Source organism: Podarcis melisellensis (assembly GCF_964234715.1).
Source record: "Podarcis melisellensis genome assembly, chromosome: 3".
Classification (NCBI taxonomy): domain Eukaryota; kingdom Metazoa; phylum Chordata; class Lepidosauria; order Squamata; family Lacertidae; genus Podarcis; species Podarcis melisellensis.
Window position 1 is genome coordinate 39,712,098 of NC_138530.1, and position 21,604 is coordinate 39,733,701.

The 21,604-nt window shown below is 40.3% G+C and overlaps 1 protein-coding gene and 1 long non-coding RNA gene across 14 annotated transcripts in view; one reads left to right on the forward strand and one right to left on the reverse strand.

The window, feature by feature from the left end:
• LTBP1 (latent transforming growth factor beta binding protein 1) overlaps positions 1-21,604 on the reverse strand; it is a 187,018-nt gene that overhangs the window by 113,777 nt on the left and 51,637 nt on the right. For 10 of the 13 annotated variants that reach the window (XM_081905343.1, XM_081905338.1, XM_081905346.1 and 7 more), the window contains exons 5-7: positions 18,304-18,471; positions 4,602-4,826; positions 2,918-3,195 (exon numbers count right to left, since the gene is read on the reverse strand). In XM_081905343.1, the coding sequence (XP_081761469.1) occupies positions 2,918-3,195; positions 4,602-4,826; positions 18,304-18,471 (671 nt within the window). Of the gene's footprint in view, positions 1-2,917; positions 3,196-4,601; positions 4,827-18,303; positions 18,821-21,604 lie in introns of those variants that run through there. The other 3 variants (XM_081905342.1, XM_081905340.1, XM_081905341.1) reach the window with 2 other exon arrangements.
• Positions 13,006-17,528, forward strand: LOC309366662. Its single transcript, XR_014166832.1, has 2 exons — positions 13,006-13,087; positions 17,114-17,528. It is a non-coding gene; the product is annotated as an uncharacterized lncRNA (long non-coding RNA).

Consider the following 21,604-nt stretch of genomic DNA (forward strand, 5'->3'; position numbering starts at 1 on the left):
GCGGTCCCTATTTATCTACTTGCACCCGAGGGTGCTTTCGAACTGCTAGGTTGGCAGGCGCTGGGACCGAGCAGCGGGAGCGCACCCCGCCGCGGGGATTCGAACCGCCGACCTTTCGATCGTCAAGCCCTAGGCGCTGAAGCTTTAACCCACAGCGCCACCCGCGTCCAACTAGGATGCTAAAGTCCACTGCAAAAAACTAAAGCAGTGATTGAATGAGCTCACACAGGAAGTGTTTGTGTAGAATCTTCTGTTCACACTCTGCATACCATAGCTAAACAATTGAAACTAAGGAGAGGAATTCAAAGATAAATTTTCTTGAAGAGCTCAGTGCTTCAGAGCCTTCAATGGATTGTTACAACTACAGAACTTGATATTAATATGATATTGGGGTTTGGTGGGATGTTCTCTCAGGGTCCTTTCCAACCCTGTGATTCTTGATTGTAAGAGTGGGTCCACCAAACCTGTAAAACCAGAAGGACTGGAACTGACAAAATGATAGGGAAATTGGTTGTAGTCACTAGGTACTTCACAGCCACCTGTAAATCAAGGTTTAGATGACCACTTTTCTCTCCTCCTCCAGTGTCTGTGAGGTAATATATATCTAGGCATCATGACTAGCCTTATCCCCCAGGAACACCTTTTTTTGAATCCCTATTAGAGCCTTCCCAAATTGGTGGACATCTACCTTTTGAGGTAGTGAATTCTAGTTTCCTTATGTGCTGTGTTAAGAAGCATTTACTCTCATCTGTCCTGATTATTTTTCACTCTACAATATTGACAATATTTGTCTGACTGCAACTCTGAACAGATTTAGCTGTACATATTGATGCACCATTAATATTTTTGTTGATATATGTGGGAGCTGTGCTCTCCAGTTTTTGCAACAGTCAGACCATCTCCATATACCCCCAATTGCACACAGAGCTGCACAGTGAAGGGGATTACAAATCTATGTACGGTAAACATTTTGGAGCACTCTTGGAGTTGTGGATCAGTATCCATGTGTGAGAGATTACTCTTCTAAACTAATAATATATTTATATATGTTTAGGTGTGAAGAGGTTACTATATTTCAAATATACTAGGATTTGCTTAGAAAAAAACGGAATTTAGTTCAGTAACAACAGCACTTAAAAAGCTGGAAGAGCAAAATCAAATCCACAAAATGAATTCTGACATGGCAATATGGCCATGTTGTTGCTATTGAACACCTGGCTTTTAGGCCTACCTGCAGTATGCCAATTTTTCTTTTTTTGAAATAGCTTAAATTGCCCTTCTGGAATTAATGAATAAAATGTTCAAAACAAGTTCTCTTCCCTCCCTGCTCACCCATGCTCACCTCTATATTCTCTCTTTAGTTTCCCCTATTGTAGCCTCTTTATTCTTTGCCATTTTTTTCCCTTTGGGTACTTTCACAGAGCCAACATTGGCGTCAAGCCCAGGGCTTACTTTGTGCCAGATGTATTCCGTAAACATGCATCAAGATTCAAGATGGCAATTGGATAGTGAGATGATGGTGAAGTTCATACTGGGACTTTCCAGTAAATCTTATTATATTTCCCCCATTTTCGACTTCTCTTTCTTAAGCTCTTATTTTCTCTTCTCCCCTCTTTTCTTCTTTTTTGAATATAATTTCTACAGAATAATAACCTCTGGTTGTAATACTCTAAGCTTTATGATGATACTAATATTCTGAATTGTGCACTGAGATTCAAGGGGTTCAAAAGATTAATAGTACTAAGGTCTTCTACAAAAATGTTGGAGACCCCCTGGCCCTCCAGAGGTTTTTGGACTCCAACTCCTATCTGCCAGCAGGACCAGTTAGTAGGGATGGTGGGAGTTGTTCAACAAGAACTGGAAGGCCATGGGCTCCTCATCCCTCCTCTAAACCGAGAAATATACTCTTCGAGGTTAATTAGCACAATTCATAGAATAGTAGGTCAAATGCTGGTATTACGCTCTTTCCAGATCTAAGAGCAAACAGAGTAAAAATTTCTGGCATCATATATTCCCATTCAGAATGTCCAGTCCCTACAGTCTTTCTGGAAGGATCAACAGCAGCAGATTCCAATTCATCTCTCAAAGTTGTATGTACATAAAGCTGATGCTTTGTCAACTGCAGTGATACCAGTACACTTCATAGAATAATTCAATCCACTGAAGAGAACCTCATTCAAAAGAGTCAGATTTGGACTGGGCCCATTGTACTTCAAAAGCAACTTTGTCTAATTTATGTGAATTAACATGCTTAATAAAAAACACCCGACACCCCCAGGATAAGCCCTAAACCATTTGCCCAATAAGTTAAATCACCAACAGCAAAAAGCAGAGGTTTCTTAATTAGGAACTCTCTCCTGAAGGAAAGCCTGCCAGAACCCAAACCTTTAGATTTTTATGAAATCTACCCACTCTGGAAGAATGGCAGACGAAGGTGATTGACTACATGGGACTGGCTGAGATGACTGGCAGAATCCGTGACCAAGGAAAAGAGACGGTGGAGGAAGATTGTAAGAAGTTTAAAGTTTATCTTAAGAATGATTATAAAATTAATGAGTGCTAAAATGTCGAGGTTAAGAAAAAAAGAGTATTACAGCTGTAAATGATAAATTAAGTGAGGATTTGCTGAAAGAAATTTGGAAATAGGGATGCAGAAAGGAGAGGTATGGGGAAGTCGGAGAAGTAATATTTATGAAAAGAAGGTTGTGAAATTATATCTGTGTGTGTTTATGTGTATGTTTGTCTTTGTATAGTGTACTGTACTGTGCTTAATATGTGTTGGAAAATCAATAAAAATATTATTTAAAAAAATAGATTTTTATGAAATCTACAGTAAACATTTGTATTCAGGCATAAGTTCTAAAACATGATTGGGTTACCAACTGATTCACTTACCAATAATATTTACATTTCTTACCTGTGTCCCTATAGTCTCCTGAAAGCATCGGCCAAGCTGGGTTTTAGCAGAAATAGGATACACATGCGAAATAGGATGCTGGTGAGAGTAGGTTGCAGGCACTTTCTGGGTCTTCTGAAATGGTAGACTTTGATAAGAAATCTGGGAGTGTCCTGATTGGGATGGCTTTGCCTTCTGTCCTGTTGATGTGCTATCAATCCTTGAAACCTGGTGAAAGTGCACTGAAGCTTCGGGGGGATGTTTCACATGGATGTTCACAATGTTAGGAGGAAATTTCACTGGGAAAAGAAACAGAAGGGAAAATATAGAAAATCTCCAAACAAGGATGGTTGTTGTTAAGCTCCGCCAATACAAAAAAATTAGGGGATGAAATGGATTGGCCCAGGGGCAGCAAGGGGGGGGGGAATGAAGTGGATCCCCTCTGTGACAGCGAGGAAGCAGGTGTGTTCCTAGATCAGGCTTCCTCAACCTTGGCCCTCCAGATGTTTTTGGCCTACAACTCCCATGATCCCTAGCTAGCAGGACCAGTGGTTAAGGATGATGGGAATTGTAGTGTCAAAACATCTGAGGTTGAGGAAGCCTGTCCTAGATGCATGCATCTACAGAGACTCTTTTGGGAATGGAGTGTGAAATTTGGAACCTCTGATTCACAACTGGAGGAGGGGTGCAAAGAAAAATGGATGGGCTCCCATTTGTCATGAGAACCTGTCATTTGAGCCCCAAAGTAGCTGTTGATATATCTGAACTGAGAACTCTGTGAAATCCCAAAACATAGAGAAAAATAGCACTAGCTACACGAAAGAGCAGGGATGGCTACTCTCAGGGCCGTCTTAAGCATATCTGGCGCCGTGGTGCAAGGATCCCTCCGGCGCCCCCCACCCCACGTCTCCCTCTAGGCAGGTAGCAGCTGAAGGGCAGCACAGGATGGCAGAGGCAGGCAAGGGCGGCGAGCTGATGCCAGGAGGCACCGCATTCAGCCTCCGCCTCTTCCTGGGCACCCTCCAGTACTTGGCGCCCCGTGCCACTAGCCTCTATGGCTAAGACACCCCTGGCTACTCTAAAAAAATGGTTTTGTGATTAGCAGCCTTAATATTCACTGGGAGAGCAGGATTATTTTAATCAACAGCTGCTGACTTGCTTTAAAAATTCAGTGTTAAGTATAGACTCTTCTCTGGGTAATATTGTAGCTTCAATCTTGCATACAAAAATGACATCACAGCTGTCAACTAGCAGCTATAATCTAAGTGCCCTTTTGACCTACCATGACCATCCAGCAATGTTCAACCAATTTTAAATGATCAAAGCAAATAGGGTGCTTTCACATATGGTCTCTCTCATATATCCCTGGATTCCTATCTGACAACCAAGATAATAAAAAGGCAAACAGAAGGAAAATATATTTTCTAAAAAAAGACAGGGATAACATCTCGTATGTCGGTTCCATTTTGAAAGTGAGATTTTTTTCGCTTCAGAATGAATGAAAATACCTTATCAAACAGCCTTTCAATAACTGTTCCTTTTAATTCTCTGAACTTTCTAAGGAAAATAGTATTCTGTCATTCAGATAGGCTCAGAATTTCAGCTATGTTTAAAGCTATGTGGACAGATGTTATGACTGTCTCTGGTAGTCTGGCAGCCAAAATTAAAAAAAGTAAAACTACAGCCAATAGGGAAAATCATTTACCTTTTACTCCTTGCTGCCCAGGCATAGTCAATGGTAAAGTATGCGTGGAATGGATGACATGCGATCCCACCGCCTTGTTTGCTTGCTGAGGATTATGATAAAATTTTGGAGCGCTGCCACTCTGCACTGGGATCTGACAAAGTTTGCCAGTGTAATTAGGGGGGCACTGGCACTTATCTCTTGAACTACACTGGCCTCCATTCATGCAAGGAAGGTGGCAAATAACTGAAAGAAGAAAGAAAAACAGAGAGAGATTGGTGTTAATTTCTCTTCAGTCACATTTTTAGTACTGTCACCTATTCAATCATCCTGTTTAATGACTGACAGGCATATCCTCACTTGTGTAACTTTTACCATTTGCCAGAATCTTTTTTACTTGAAACGTAATTTTCAGTGCCTAGGAAAACATAGCATGCCATATATTCATGGAATGTTACATTTGCAATAATTCTACAAGGCATTATATACTGTACGTAACTTTCAAAAACTCCAGTGCCAAGTACACTTATTTTGAAGGAAGCACCATTGAAAGACTCACCCATTCAAACACTTGCATCTCAGGATATGATTGTTGGACAGAGAGAAGCAAGTCTCTGAATTTTACCTGTACCATAACTATTGAGAAATATGTAGCAAGTGCTTAATAGCACTGCTTAGAACTAGGGTTTTATCTCTTTTAGGAGATTGGGGGGAGGCAATATTGTGGCGGTCCTGAATCCCACAGTTCAGGAGCAAGTTGTGCAAATGTAGAGAACCAACATGTGAAATAGCAGAGAGAACATGGAGAGCAAGTGCACACCAGTGTCTTTCTGCTTCTATAAAAGGCCAGTATCTGATGAAGAATGTGCATGTTTTCTACTAAGAGGAGAATTCCAACTGAGACACATAATTCACTAGACTTATAAAAAGACTGGTGTAATAAACTATTGGATAGTCTGCATAGCAGAAATATTTTTAAAAAATATGCACATGTTGCCATATATGTACTATTAGATCTTTAAGATATGTCAAACCCAAATGAATTTAAAGTCAGGACTGTAAATATTTATTTATTAGATTGATATTATTACCAAATGTAACAGCAAATGTACTAAATATAGACCCAACGGCCATCCTATTTTTCTTCTTATTCTGGACATGAATGAAAATAGCACAAAGTGGTTGAGCAATGGATGATCACAAAATTACTCAGTACAGCAATCATCACTTCTTTTGGTTTTTGTTTTTTGCAAGTAGACAGGCATCATATCCTAACAAAGAACCAGCGGTCCATTCACATTAAATTTTGCTAGAATTTGCAACCTTAGTTCAATCATTCTCATTTTACGATTTATTTCACTGACAAATAAGGTGGGCTGAAGCAGCTTCCTTAGGAGGCAGAAGCCGAAGAGTGTCCATCCCCACAAGGGCCCCCCAACCACCCCTGGCAAAGAAGCAGTGCCAGCAGCAGAACCAGTTTTTGGTGAGATCTCATGAAGCAATCTTCCAGTGGGCTCCCAGGAGCCTTTTAGCTGTTCAGGGTGAGTGTGGGCCCCACCCCCTAGGCCAGGTGGAAATGGGCATTGCAGCAGGGAGTGGCCTTCCTTCCAGCACTCACGGCGGCAGCAACTGCTGGGCCATGGTTACAAATTTCAGCTGGAGAATAGCAAGTAGATAATGCTTAAGAGGAAGCTACATAGCTATCCTCCCAAAACAATTTCAAGGCATGTGGCTTCTGTATATACCAGGCAGAGGGCCTTCTCAGTAGTGGTGCCCAGCCTGTGGAACGTCCTCCCATCAGATGTCAAGAAAATAAACAACTATCTGACTTTCAGAAGACATCTGAAGGCAGCCCTGTATCAGGAATTTTTTTTAATGTCTAATGCTTTACTTTTTTTACGTGCTGTAAGCCACCCAGAGTGGGCTTGGTCGTCGTCGTCTTCTTCTTCTTCTTCTTCTTCTTCTTCTTCTTCTTCTTCTTCTTCTTCTTCTTCTTCCTCCTCCTCCTCCTCCTCCTCCTCCTCCTCCTCCTCCTCCTCCCTGCTCTCATCTCCCCTAAAGCCCATTTCTACCTGCAGCCATTCATGTAAGTGGCTGCTTGTAATGTAACCACGTGGGCAGAGTGCCATGTGGTAAGCCATCAATGCATCTAAAGAATTAGCAGGGAACACCCACCTATGGCCAAGAGGAAATCTAATTATCAGTGATGCAAGGCTTTTGGCTGCAGAAGCTACTGAAGGCGAAACCTTTTTTTAAAAATACCCATGCTGTCCTTGTATGCGCTGAATATTCATTGTGCTTAATGAAGCATTCAGTGAAATTAAAAAGCTTTCACAGTTTTAAACTATTAGGTCCAATTAAAGCCTCTCTTGCCAGTTCTGTTTCTGTGAAACCAACACAACCACTGAAGTTTAAGTATTATACTTTAATTATTGTTCAGCCACTAAGTTAACAGATCAGGTCGGAATTGACAATGGAGAACACAATGAAGATTTAATGCACAAAAAGAGGGAGCAAAGAAGAAAAGCAGTATTGGGGGCCTGAGCAACTTGTGACCAACAGTCTAATTTAAATGTTGAACAAAATGGCGGGAAACCATCTTGGTTCATTAACAGGAAAATGCGAAAGTACGAGGAGGTCCTTTATTACACCAACTAAAGATCACAAAAAATGAGCAACCCTTCCAACTAATCACACTAGATGTTAAGCAAAAAATAAAAGTGGGAAGAAATAGAGCAGGGTAAAAGTCTTAAGTTTGTAAAAATGGAATGAAGGAAGCATTACACAAACTTCATTAGGTTATGTCAGCCTTCCCTAACATGGTGTGCTCGGATGTTTTCAACTGCAATTCAGATTTAGCTAATGTGACCTATTGTTATAGAGAACGGGACCTGTAGTTCAAAACATCTAGAAGTCACCAGGTTAGCAAATCATGGGTTAGGCTATCTTTGAGGCCACAAGATTTCAAATATTACAGCAAAATAGCTAATTTCCCTTTTGAAATTTAGAAAGCCAGCACTTGTTTGATTCTGCTTCCATTATTGTATTCATTTCCCCCCGCTCCTTCCTAGCAAAGCAGGATATGTAGGGATAGGAAGAGACTCATCAGAGTTCCAGGTGTGTTTCATGCACCCAATACATATAGCAGGCACATCCAACAGGTAGATCGTGGGCCCCCTGCAAAGAAGCTCAACAAGTTTGGTTCCCCTAAAAAAAGCTCATCATTTTTGCCCTGCAGCCCCCAAAATAGGGCTTTCCTTCCTAAAAAAAGCTCAACAACTTAGACCTGAATCCAAAAAAGGGGGGTAGATCACTGCCAGTCTTTAACTCTGTGAGTAGATCACAGTCTCTTGGGAGTTGGCCACCTCTGGTATATAGGATATGTCCAGCACTACCTTAACTCCTGTGAAAATGGATTTTCTCGCCTTCATTTTAGCAGCGCTTTGCAATGCGCTTTGAAGTACCAACTTCAGAACTTCAAATCACCTTACATCTTAAGTCATTGTGAAGCCAGGTGACTAACAGATTGGGACCCTGTAAAGGTAAAGGTAAAGGTACCCCTGCCCGTCTTGGGCCAGTCTTGACAGACTCTAGGGTTGTGCGCTCATCTCACTCTAGAGGCCGGGAGCCAGCGCTGTCCGCAGACACTTCCGGGTCACGTGGCCAGCGTGACGAAGCTGCTCCGGCGAACCAGCACCAGAGCAGCACACAGAACGCCGTTTACCTTCCCGCTAGATAGCGGTACCTATTTATCTACTTGCACTTAATTGTGCTTTTGAACTGCTAGGGGGGCAGGAGCTGGGAGCGAATGACGGGAGCTCACCCTGCCGCGGGGATTCGAACTGCCAACCATGCGATCGGCAAGTCCTAGGCGCTGAGGTTTTACCCACAGCACCACCCGTGTCCCTTGGAACCCTGACCATTTGTCAAATTTGGCACACAAGAGTAATCCTGATAAGGATCTGGACTGTGGAGTGAAAATGTTCCTCCACCTCTAAACACTGCAATGTGTGAATGATAGCACCATCTTTTATGGTTTAGCTTTCCATTCAGGCGCTTACTGTTAATGTGCCATAGCACTAGGCTCTCTAAGACTCTCTGAATCTGAATAATCTACTGTTAACAACATATCTTGGTTTTAATATAGCCTAGCAAATATCTGCTTTAATGCATTAATCTGAAACATTAGAAAGTTAAAAGCAAATGTATGAAGTTAGATTATCCAAGTTATCAGAGAGATTTACAATTGGCAGAACAAAAATAGCAGCCTGCTTTATCATGCTTGTCAAAGGTGCTGCAAAGGTGAGCATGCACCTTACAAATCAATAAAACAGATTTTGGGTAATTCACCATGGCAAACAGTAGTATTTTTATCAGTTATTTGTCAGAATGGTTCTTGTGTTTGGATTTGAGTTATTCAAACTTGGCATGGACAAGGAAAACATTTGCAAAACAAGTCAGAACTGGTAGAATATTTCATTTGAATCCAACCTCACATAGAACTGTAACTTTCAATATAAGACAGTCAACAGTTTTACTTTTGTTTCATTTTTATCCGACACAGATCACCAGGTAAATTATATGCAAATATAAACTATTGCACAGTAAAGTTCATTTCTCTTCTCTTTGTGTATGGGTTTGCTATGAACACAGGGTAAGTTACCAGTGCCACTAGATTAAGAATTAAATTAGGAACTAAATTGGGAAAGGTGTCTGCTAGGGCTATGAGAAATCCCATAAGGTAGTTAAAAAATACTATCCATGTACGGTAACTATGAATGTGAGAATGCTACAGGAAAGTTATGCTTCAACAAAACATTAGCTATGGAATGAATCACTATTCAATGTGATAAAAAAAATTCCTAGAACAATAATTAGTTTAGGCTAGTAAGACACTCTGATGCATAATAAGCTATGGAGCTGGATACCTTCTAGACATGCCCATGCTAAAACAAAGGATTATATTACTTTAATCATATTCTGCTATAGCCTAAAATCCCTGAAACTCTGTGTGGATCAGGCGGGGTGGTGGTGTCAGAAAGTGTGTGCGGATGTCCTGCTTTCCTGTCCCCAAAGTTGGACAGTATGCTATATTTTTAAGTGTTTTTTGAATACATCCACTTGTTTCATGTTTTGAAATGGCAACACACTGGGTATAGCAGGCGAAATCTGCATCATACCTATTTAAGTCCAATGTTGGATAGACCACAAATAGCTCGGTGGTATAGCACATCCTTTGCAAGAGAAGGCCTTAGTTACAAACTCTGGCATCTTTAGTTAAAGAGGTCAGGTAGGACCCTGGAATTAGTAAGAGTTAGTAAGAATAGAGCATCCAGCAATCTGGATGGACAAAGAGTGTGAACTGGTGTTCTATTCAAAGTACCAACAAAGAGTTCAATTCTTTATTTAAATTTTTGAAGTAACACTTGACTGGGGCAGAAGTGGTTAATATATGTTTGGGGAGATTCAGATTAAGCTGTTAATGTGCATAACCACCAGCCATTGTGGACATTCAACAGGTCACACGAAGAATGTGAACATACTGATTGGGAAATGTGCACAATTTCCTTTTAACTGATGGATGCACATTCTCCATGAAACCTTGTGAATGTGTACAACAGCCAGTTATTATGTACATTAACCGCTCAACTTTCATTCCCCTTAACACACACATTGTTCAGCTGGATGAATTCCATATACTGTATTGTATAAAACTAGATAACTCCGTTATGATTGGCGATATATATATATATATATACACACACACACACATTAGATGGGGAGTTTTTTTTGCTTTTGGCAGCATTACTGGTCTTATGGCAATGGAGGGGTAGGATGGACAAAGAAACAATTATATTATGAAAACTAAGCACCAAGTGTCTGGCGCTACTTGCCAAAAAAGTTTTAAAGCCTTGTCCCGCTTTTAAACAAATACTTCTACAAGCTGTTTTGTCTGACTTTATGCGTCCTCTTAATCTGCTTTCCCTGGCACAGAACCCCTTTTATGTCATCACACTCCCCCTTCCCCCATGCTATTTGAAATATATGCTTGACTAGCTAAGGTATTGACATATCAGCAGCAACCAAATCATTCTGCAGATACCACAGTTTTATTATTGTCCCTTGAACTCTGTTGGATTCCATATAAACTATGGAACAACAGAAAAAGACATAGGTGCTCTGTTACAGGCAAAATGGAAGAAATGCAAATAAAGCGGGAAAATGCATGGTTCGGCCTCCCATTTCCCAGGAATATAATCTGGCACTCATTTTCTTTCTCCTGTACCTAATACTGACATTTGAAAGGCAATTTCCTTAAAGAACATTTTAGTGCAACAATCTGCTGTTGGAACTTTTCTTGTATATGAATGCTGCAGTAAAAGTGTGTTGGCTTCCTTACAAGTCACATCCACTTTTTTGGCTAACGAGTTTTCTGTAACTCCTATATGAGAACCACTGTTTTAATAGAAAAAAAGCATTGGGCTCAATATAGTACACAGTTGCAGATATTTGTTTCAACAAGTTTTAAATTCTTAGACCATCCTGGATAGTCCCTTTAATCATGTATCGCAAATAAGATTTATTTCCTCTTGCTCTTTTAATTCATACTTGTAACTATCTTACTACAGTGGTACCTCGGGTTACATACGTTTCAGGTTACACACGCTTCAGGTTACACACTCCACTAACCCAGAAATATTACCTCAGGTTAAGAACTTTGCTTCAGGATGAGAACAGAAATCGTGCTCCGGCGGTGCGGCAGCAGCAGGAGGCCCCATAAGCCAAAGTGGTGCTTCAGGTTAAGAACAATTTCAGGTTAAGAACGGACCTCCGGAACAAGTTAAGTACTTAACCCGAGGTACCACTGTATATGATATTTGCTTACAAGAAGCTTGTAAGGTGGGCTAGGATCAGAGATAGTGAATTTCTCACTGCTACTCAATGAGGAGCTTTACAACTGAGTGGTAATTTAAAACAGAAGATGAAAACAAGTGTAATATTTAAAAAGGACTTGTAGAGTTCCCAGCTGCTACGTGAGCCTGATTTCCTACCAGCTGATCAACGGAAATGACAGATGAATATCCTAGTTAAACAATCTCTCCCCACACCATACATGTTTCAGATACTCATTCATCACACTAATTAAAGAGAAAAACAGAAACCTTTATTTAATGTGCAAAACTGCTTGGGGAGAAGGTTCCACAAAGCTATCGCAGGTATAAGCCAATCAGTGCTGTGCTTGGCTAGGATCTGATGCCAACCTATGTTTGTCAGAGCATGAACCTGGACAGGAAAGGAACATCTTGACTGAATGCAATGAGGGTGATTCCAAATAAGCTCCATTGCTGTTGAGATGCTATGCTTGACTTAAGTCTCAGTTTCATCTGTGAAAGCCCAGAACTTAAATTATTCCACAACAGTGGCTTTCTCTTTCCGTCCTTGGAATCATTTAAGTTAGACAAACTGATGAGCAATCAATGGCTTTTAGTTAAACAACATCTTGTACATAGGTACCCATGCGTACTGGATGCTGAGGACATAGCTACTTCATGCTCTACTTGGATGGAAGGATTATAGAAGCCAAGAGTAGAGCCAAGAGTTTAATCCATATGGGATCTGAATCAATGAAAAAAACAAAAACAAACTGCAAGCAGCCAACAATGGATGGAAAAAGAGAGCATATTGCTAGAATCATTAAGACCACCAACAAAAATATATTTAAATACATTTGAAGGAAACCATCTAGGAAGATGGTTGTACCTTTGGACAAAGGACTCAAAAAGGTATGCTAAACAAGGAATAAGAGGTTGCAGAGAAGCTGAATGAATTATTTGCATCTGAACTCACAGCAGGAGATATAGGGCAGACCCTTCTATCTGAACTAACTTCCCCAAGAAAGGAGATTGGGCAACTGAGGCAAATAGTTGTGACAAAAGATTAAGTCCTACACCTTAGTGACAAATTAAAAACAAATCACCAGGTCCAAATGACATCCATCTAAACGTTATTGTGGAACTCAAATGTAAAATTGCTGAACTTACAACAAAAACATGTAACTTTCCCAAGATTGGCTTCTGTTACTTCAGACCAGAAAGTAGCCAATGCAACACCCATTTTTTAAAAAAAGGGATTGGGGGAGATCTATGAAATAACAGGCTGGTTAGCTTAATGTTTGTTCTAAATAAACTGGTGGAAAGTATTATTAAAGATAAAATCAACATGCATATAAAAGAAGTCTTACTGAAGAAGAACCACCACAGAGTGGAATTCACTGCTACTGGATGTAGTAGCAGCCACCAACTCGGGCAGCATTAAAAGAGCATTAGGATACAGCTATCAATAGCTTCTAGCCATTATGACTGTGTCCTACCTCCAGTACCAGAGATGATATGCCTCTGAATGCCAGTTGCTAGGAAACATAAGTGAGGAGAGTGCTTTTGTGCTTCTGCCCTGTTTGGGGGCTTCCCACAGAGGCTGTCCACTGTAAGAACGCAATGCTGAAATAGGTGGGTATAATCCGGCATGGCTCTTCTTATTTTCTTATGGGATACAAGCAGGAAGGAGTACAAGAGTCACCAAAAGAGCTAGAGGACAGAAATCAGCCAGGCTATAATGGAAAGATAAATAGGAAGAGTTGCAGCAGGGACTGAGACAGGCATCCCCAAACTCGGCCCTCCAGCTGTTTTGGGACTACAACTCTCATCATTCCTAGCTAACAGGACCAGTGGTCAGGGATGGTGGGAATTGTAGTCCCAAAACAGCTGGAGGGCCGAGTTTGGGGATGCAAGCAAAGAATAACCTTGTTACTTCCCCAAAAGGTTCACTCGGAACCTAGTATTATAAGTAGCTTACGGCCAGAAGGAGTCAGACCAAAGTGACTGGGGGGAATTAGAGCTCAACAGACAGTAGATAAAAGGGGAAAGTGTGTTATATGACTTTGCTCTTAAGTAGAAGACATAGGGAAGCAGCAAGAGACATGATCACTAACCCTAAGATCAGGCTTCCTCAACCTCAGTCCTCCAGGTTTGAGGTTTGAGACTACAATTCCCATCATCCCTGACCACTAGTCCCGCTAGCTAGGGATCATGGGAGATGTAGGCCAAAAACATCTGGCGGGTCAAGGTTGAAGAAGCCCGCCTAAGATGTTCAGTTCAAGAGCAGCAAGTCATACAGTTTTTGCCTTATAAAGTCTAAAGAGAATGAATAAGTACTTCACTGTATCAGCCCTACATTGTTCAAACTTGCTAGAATATATTAAATCAGAAAAGACTTATGAGCAAGAATGAGTCATACAATCACAAATGTTAGCTGGGAAATTCAGCATTTACAAAGCTGTTCCCTTTCTCCATTACACTCTCTAATCCAGTTCCCTGCCACAAATAAATACAATTCTTTTGGAAAGCTAAATCTGAAAGCAAAACAGTCGCATAACATAAACAAATCTATATTAATACTCTGAACTACCGTACTTCAATCTGTTGACTGAATTTGGGGTGTTTTTGTCCACTCTAAACTGACTGCTGCTATTGTTTTAACACAATACACATTATTATTTTTATATGCCACTCGTAAAATGCCCATGGTGATTGAAAGGGGTGGCAAAATCAAAATGTTAATCAGAAATATAGATGTATCTAAAAAAAAAAAATTCACAGTAGGCATGAGATAACGCTTACTATGTTATAAATTTTATTTTGGAATAGATACAGCAGAAAGATAATTAAGATAACATTATCCGAAATCGAGATAAAGGGAAGTCGATCAATGTTGTTGTAAAATTAATGTAAGTTGTGTTGTTCATGTTGTACGTATTTTATGTTATTTTTCTTTTCTTTTTTTCTTTTCTTTTTATGTTTATTTCATTTACTTTTGTCTGTTGTATGTCTGTGAAATATATTTATGCAAAACTTAATAAAATAAAAAAATAAATTACTTCCTTTTGCCCCCCCCCCCAAAAAAAGAAAGAAAGGGGTGGCAAAGATGGGGTGAGGGTATTTATACCAAGACTCCTTAGCCACCATGCACTTGTCTGGAAAAAAAGCAGTAAAGTGAATCTGCCAGTAAGAATCAACCAAAACAATTAAGAAACCATCCACATCCCTTATAAAAGTAAAGGCAATAGTGAGGATGGGGTAGTGAGGTAAAGAAAGGAGTAAAAAAATGGGAAGAGCCCTGTTGGATCAGACCAAAGATCCATCTAGTCTAGTCTGTTTTATTCTCACAGTGGCCACCAGATGCCTATGTGAAACCCACTAGGAGGACATGAGCACAATGGAACTCTCATGTTCCTAAGCAACTAAAGAATACTGCTTCTGGTGCCAGAGGTAACATACAGGCATCATTACTAGTCGCTGAGAGTCTTATCCTCCATTAATTTTTCTAACCATTAAACAATTTGCTGTTTGAAGAAGTACTTCATTTTGTATATCCCGAATCTCCCACTATTCAGCTTCACTTGATAACCCCAGGTTCTAGTATTATAAGACAGAAAAACAGCCAGTGGCAGTTTATATAAAGTTAAGTTTCTTTTTATCCCAATATGTATCACTTGACATATGGTTACACTGAACTGTTTTTGCCATTCTAATACCCATTTCCACAGTTTGGAGAGGTTCTTTCGGCTCTGCGTAATCCCTTTTTTCCCAACCACCTTGAACGATATGGTGTCTTTAAACTTGGCTACCTTACTGCTACCCTACATCCAGATGTCTTATGAACCAAAACAAAAAACCCACTGATATTAATTCAGTTTAATGAAGGAAATGTCTCAGTGCTGGCACATGGATTCTTAAGGTTACAGATCTTCTCAATACTGTCTCTAAAGGCCTTTTGTTTTCCCTGAAAAAATTTGAGGCAGAAACTAGAGCTGCTCTCTACTCATCCCAGTGCTGGACTTGCTCCAGGTTTCTTATTCCTAGGACTAGTGATCAAAGACCATATTCAGCTTACGAACCCATGCTCCTGGAACTATGCACCATTGTATTCATTAGGTACAAGACCTTGAACTCTAGGAGGTAAATACTGCAGCTACTTCTGAGGCCCACCTGCTGCCTAATAGGTAACACCTATTCTGCCTGGCTAGATGGAGTCTAACATATTAGTGGGCTGGACCTTAAATGTGTGATCCTGGCACTAAGTGGCAATTGAAGAACTAACTCTTCCATTTCCCCCTCACCCAGTCAAGCAATGATGGATCATTATGATCCACAAAATCACTCACCATCCCAGTTTTACCTCTGGGTGCAGTTCTGGTAATGCCCCGCAAGTCGGACTTCTAAAACATAAACACGCCCGCATACTGTTTCGTATGCCTGATAAACTTTTCTATATTTTGGGCTGATTCCCTTTTAAGTAGTTACAGGGCATACCGTTTCTAAAATATCAAACCTGAGGGCAGGAAGAAAATGATACTACTTGTTTCAAAAGATTGTGCAATGCAGCTTTACAGAACAAGTAAAAATGTGTCATAGAATCATAGATCTGTAGGGTTAGAAGGAACCCTGAGAGTCATCTAGTCCAACTCCCCGAAATGCTTAAAAACCTCCAATGTCATTCTGTCCTGTAATGTTTCTTCTTGGTTATCAAATATTTTACCTTCTAAGATAAAATTCAGGGCAGTTATACTAAATGTATTAAAAGAAAACTATGTTTCACACAGCTGTGACAATTGCCACAGGAATGGAATCTGATTTTTCACACTTGTTACTGGATGTATAGCAGCTCTCATTCATAAATTCTCCTTATTTTTCAGTTCCTCACACATTGCCACATACCAGAATTATATTTAGGATGCAATCAGTGCAGCATGCCTTTTAAAGCTATCATTATCAAGAAATGTACTATGGTATCAAAGGAATTTGGATCCATAGCATGACTTGTCTGTAATTTAATCTAAGGACACTTCCAGATATAGGCTTAGTTCAGATGAAATGCCAAACCATGGTTTGGTGTAGCAAGAATGAGCCTTGGGGTCATGCACACTCTCCCCTATGTCTGCAAAAGTGGAATCGGGTCACAGTTCAGTTGCAATTTCCAGTTTTTGTGTGTGCAAACCACACACTGTCCAGTTATTCTGCTATGATAATATGCTATAGTCAGCTGCTAAATTGGAACTCAGGGAAGTACAATGGGAGGAAGCAGCAAGTGAATCTAGATTTCAAATAATACCAAGAAGAGAAGAAGAGTTTGGATTTGATATCCCGCCTTTCACTCCCTTTTAAGGAGTCTCAAAGCGGCTAACATTCTCCTTTCCCTTCCTCCCCCACAACAAACACTCTATGAGGTGAGTGGGGCTGAGAGACTTCAAAGAAGTGTGACTGGCCCAAGGTCACCCAGCAGCTGAATGTGGAGGAGCGGAGATGCGAACCTGGTTCCCCAGATTACGAGACTACTGCTCTTAACCACTACACCACACTGGCTGTGGTTTTCTGTTACATCTAAATCAACACTTTTCTTTTTTGTAGATAATAGGTGCTTGAATCAGAGCACTGGTCACACTCAATCCCCATGCTGAAATGCCATCTCCATTTCAGATGCTGCCAGTCCAGACAGACTAGCAGAATCCAACATGACTAGCACAACTACAATTGTGCAAGACAGCAATGGTAACGCTAAACTCCCATGCTGAGAAGCATCTCTCCTCTTTGAGGCACCTCCTGCTGTGATTCCTGATTTGCTGCTACCGTTCTGCTAGAAGCAACATCTGGAAGAATCTTTAGAGTGATTGATCTGCATTTCATACATCCACTTTGCCAGACCAGAGGAATCAGAAATAGCATTTTTGGGGGAAAGATTATATACCATAAAAAGACAATTAGGATGCCTCTTTCTACTTTGCCTAATATTATGTTTGTACTTGGAATAGTTTTGCTATTCTAAGGATTATCTGAGATTAAGTGAAGAGCTTTACGAGTTTCATGAACTGAATAAAATGACATTGCAAACTGCTCTAATCAGTAACAAGGACATGTAAACTGTATGTCACACTACTCTGAACCATTGTGCTTGAATTTCACTGCAAAGCAAGATGGGTGGGAAACTGAATCTGTGTTAAGTATACATTTCTCTACAGCTAACATAATAACCTTTGAAAAACAATCTTATTTTTGGTGTACCATGCTAGCTATGCCACTGAGATTCCTTTTTGGAAAACACAAAATAGCATTCACTGGAATGATAATTGACATTTATCTTACTTTTGATTTGATTTCTAAGCTTTCTGTCTCCTATTTGGTCACTTGACACATAATAAATATGTTATGCTCACAACACACTCAAGGCAAAAGTTGAAAACTGGCACCCATTTCACTCATAGGAATGCAGAGTCAAACAATTCCCAGACAATGTCTTGCAGGAACATTTCATTTAAGTCTAACTAGATTTTTCACATTCACTTATGCAAAATTAGAACCACAAACTGAGAGCATTTCCCTCCCTCAACCATGACATATTTTCCATCCAATTTGCGAGTTTCTACTCAGAGCTACTAACACACAGCGCTGCCACCGCCTCCCCTACCACATACAACCTAAACTGTGGGGTTTAACAAGTTATCCCTCTCTTTTCCATGTTCAAAGAACTATCAGTCATTCAGGGGATGCCCAGCACCAATGACATTACACTTATCATAGACCCTTGAAGAAAAAGCTAACAATTTCAAAACATGCACAGAAGAAGAAGAAGAAAGGATTAGCAAGGATGATGAAGGATTGGAGAGACTTACCTACTCGGAAGTTGGGTGCTGTCAAGGTGTCAGCAGCATGCCCATTTTCACTAATCAGAGTCGTGGTGTTCCCTTTCTCGCAGCTGTTCTGACAGGTGCCTTTTTTACAAGTCACTTTACAGATGCTGGGCGTAAAGACCACCTTGATGCGTCCCGTGTGATTTCCCACTGGGAGCAGAGGCAAAGAGAAAAAGAAAAACAAACAAGTCACTTTGGTAGCCATTGAGTTCCTGTAGATGATTTTTTAAAAAAAGCTTTTTAAAATTAAAATTAAAAAAGGCAGAGAGTTCTTAACAGAGGAGGGGAGTCTTCAGTGCTCTCTCCTCGATATCCAGTGGTGTCTCTGAAACAGGAGTAGGAAGCTTAGCAAACAGGACTCCGGGATCCACTCCAAAACCACATTTAAAGTCAAGTCACTGGAGTGGGATTAGTAATCACAATGCTGCACTTTATTCACAGTCAAAGAGCAATACCAAGGGCATGACAGCTTAAATAGCCAACCCTGACAGGCAGATGTAATGTAAAGCGACTGGCTGTTCACCTAGGGGTGAATAAACTCTTGCGTCTTTTCCTCTTGCATACTTTTCCTGTTTCTACACTTATTAAGTCACTATTTGTAGCCCGACCCCTGGAAATGTTTTAGGCATGCCGCATGTCTGAAAACATCTGTCTCAAATCTCCTGGCACCCCAGCCTGAAGTGAACAAATCCAGTGACGCAGCTGCCCAGGACCCTTTATTTTTTTTCCACAGATTCTTGGAACGGCTACTCCATGTGGATTTACATATTATAGGTTTTACTTTGTCGACAAATACTAGCACTTAAACCAACGTCCTAATTGTGCAAGATTGCCAACGGATAACTGCAAAACCTGTTCCTAACAGGGGGTGGGGTGGGGCAAAGCGAAAGTGTGTTCCAGACACAGTCATTCAGTACTTTAGTCTGATCTGTTCTTAGAAGATGGGAGGATTTACCAAACCCCAGATTTTCTCTCTTTTTTAAAACCCCAGATTTTACGAATGGTTGTATATACGTTTGGTTAAGCAACAAACATTTATATCTCTTATTTTCTTACTTTTTAAAAAAGCATGCTTCAGATATATGTGCATCTCCCACCACCTTGCCAAAGTTTTACTGCAACTTCATTCCTTCATTAAGAAACCATATTAATAATAACTAGTTGCAAAAAAATATCCAAGCCAACATTTTTTCTAAACATTTTCCAATATGTTCCTGCCACAACAATGCGTGCAATTTGAACACTGGTTGGTTGGCCCATCCAGTGTACGAATGCCCTCTGGGAAATTATTATGGGTAATGCTTGGGGCGGGGGAGGAGAATGTTTCCTAACATAAAAAAAAATCATTTCATATTATTTTTGGCTTGTAATAAGAGTAATTGAAAGTAAAGAAAACAGTGCCAGCTGATTCATCTCCAGACGCTGGCATTAAACTGTTGCCTGCCAGATGCAGAGCAAATGCTCCAGCTTACTGTAAACAAGCAACTTTCATACCTACTTACAGAAAGCTTCTCTCTGCCAATATTGAAACCATGAACTCCCCCGCTTCTCCAAATACAGCTACTCATTATCTGAGGAGATTTAATGTGTTCATTCAGCACAACGACACATGGATATGGGAGCAGTCTCCTCCCATTCATACAGATACATTGTGGGACCAATACAGGGGGTGCAGTCTGCACTGCTAATTTATTACGTAGGCTTTGGCAGGTCCGCTTTCTAGTACCAGCGCCATTTTACATAGTATGAAGAGCCACCTGTACTTCACCAACAGAGGTAGACTAGAATGAGTTGCAGTTCTGTTTACTGGTTGCAGGTAGACAGTGAGAAGGCTCACAGAGGAGTTAAAAGTCTTCCCTGGCACTGCTCACAGCCTTCTAAGGAAGCCTGCCTCATATTTGGAACACTTGTGCTCTGAATAATTCTTAACAGTAGGCATAGCAGAGATGAAAGGGGAAAACAATGAATTTCACTCATTCTAGCTTCACCATTCATAGCTCACTTAAAGGCAAATCTTAGCTTTTCTACTGGCAAACTGCATTTTCTAGGAACTAGCTCTACACCTTTCCCAATAAACAGGCATAAAGTTGCTTGTGAACTGCTAAGGCGGCCAGATTTCAAACATCTAAGTCAATTCTAAAACACCAAGCAGATTTTCAATATTTTAATTGGAAATGTCTTCACAGAAAAAAAAATCTTTTCCTAGAAAAACCGTAACAATTTCTATCCTCTATTTTAACATGCCTTTTGCAATCATTTTTTTTTCCATTTAGGAAGTGATCTAATTAAAACAACATGCTTAGCTAAGTAACCACTATCAAGCTGGCCCAACCTGGAAAATCTCGTGTGTTAGAGAAATCCCAGCTGCAGTTCTTCAGTGCCACAGCATGGTTTAAATTGGAATCTGGCAATATTGATGCAACTGAGTGGTGACTCTTGAGTCATGATGCAGACAAAACAACAAACAATGCACTTTCAGGACAATTTGATAATATAGCAAAGGATTGCTGGAATATATGACTGAGAACTCAGTAAGTTATTTAGGAGCCTTACTTGGTAGCAAGCCCCAATAAACTTAACAAAGCTGCTTCTGAGTTGATTTGTATAGGATTGCTTTGGAAGGTTGCATCACATAGGACTTTCTTTGGAGACTGGCTGTATCCAGGAAATGCGTTCTTCCAAGAACCCACTACTGATACATTTTCTTTATACATCTGCAGAGCACATAAGGGGAGTTGCAGGAACTGCATGTATCACTTATTGTCTGTCTGTGTCAGACATCTCATGAGTTTCTGGTTGTAAGAATGTGAATTAATATTATAATTTGATTTTTATATCGCTCTTCCTCATATAAGAGCCCAGGGCAGGCAACTGAAGTAGAATACAATCCCATGCATTGTTTGGGACAGAACAACCTATTTCCATTCCATGTCAGTTCACATGCATGAATCATAGATCCATTCCATTCTGTTTTTTGCATTTTAAAAAATGCATGAAAAATTCACATTTGAATTGTACGAATGCTGTACTTTCTTCCCCTAAAAGACATTTTTTTTGCATGCTTTCAATGCATTTCTTCTACATACTTTTGTATGATTTTTCTGTTAAATACCAAACACTTACTTTCACATATTTTATGGAATTTTACAGAAACTACATTGCCATTTCAGCAAAATATGTAATCCAACCCATTCCAAAATGCATGCAAATTTTTGGACCAGTGAATTGTTGTTGTTTAGTCGTTTAGTCGTGTCCGACTCTTCGTGACCCCATGGACCAGAGC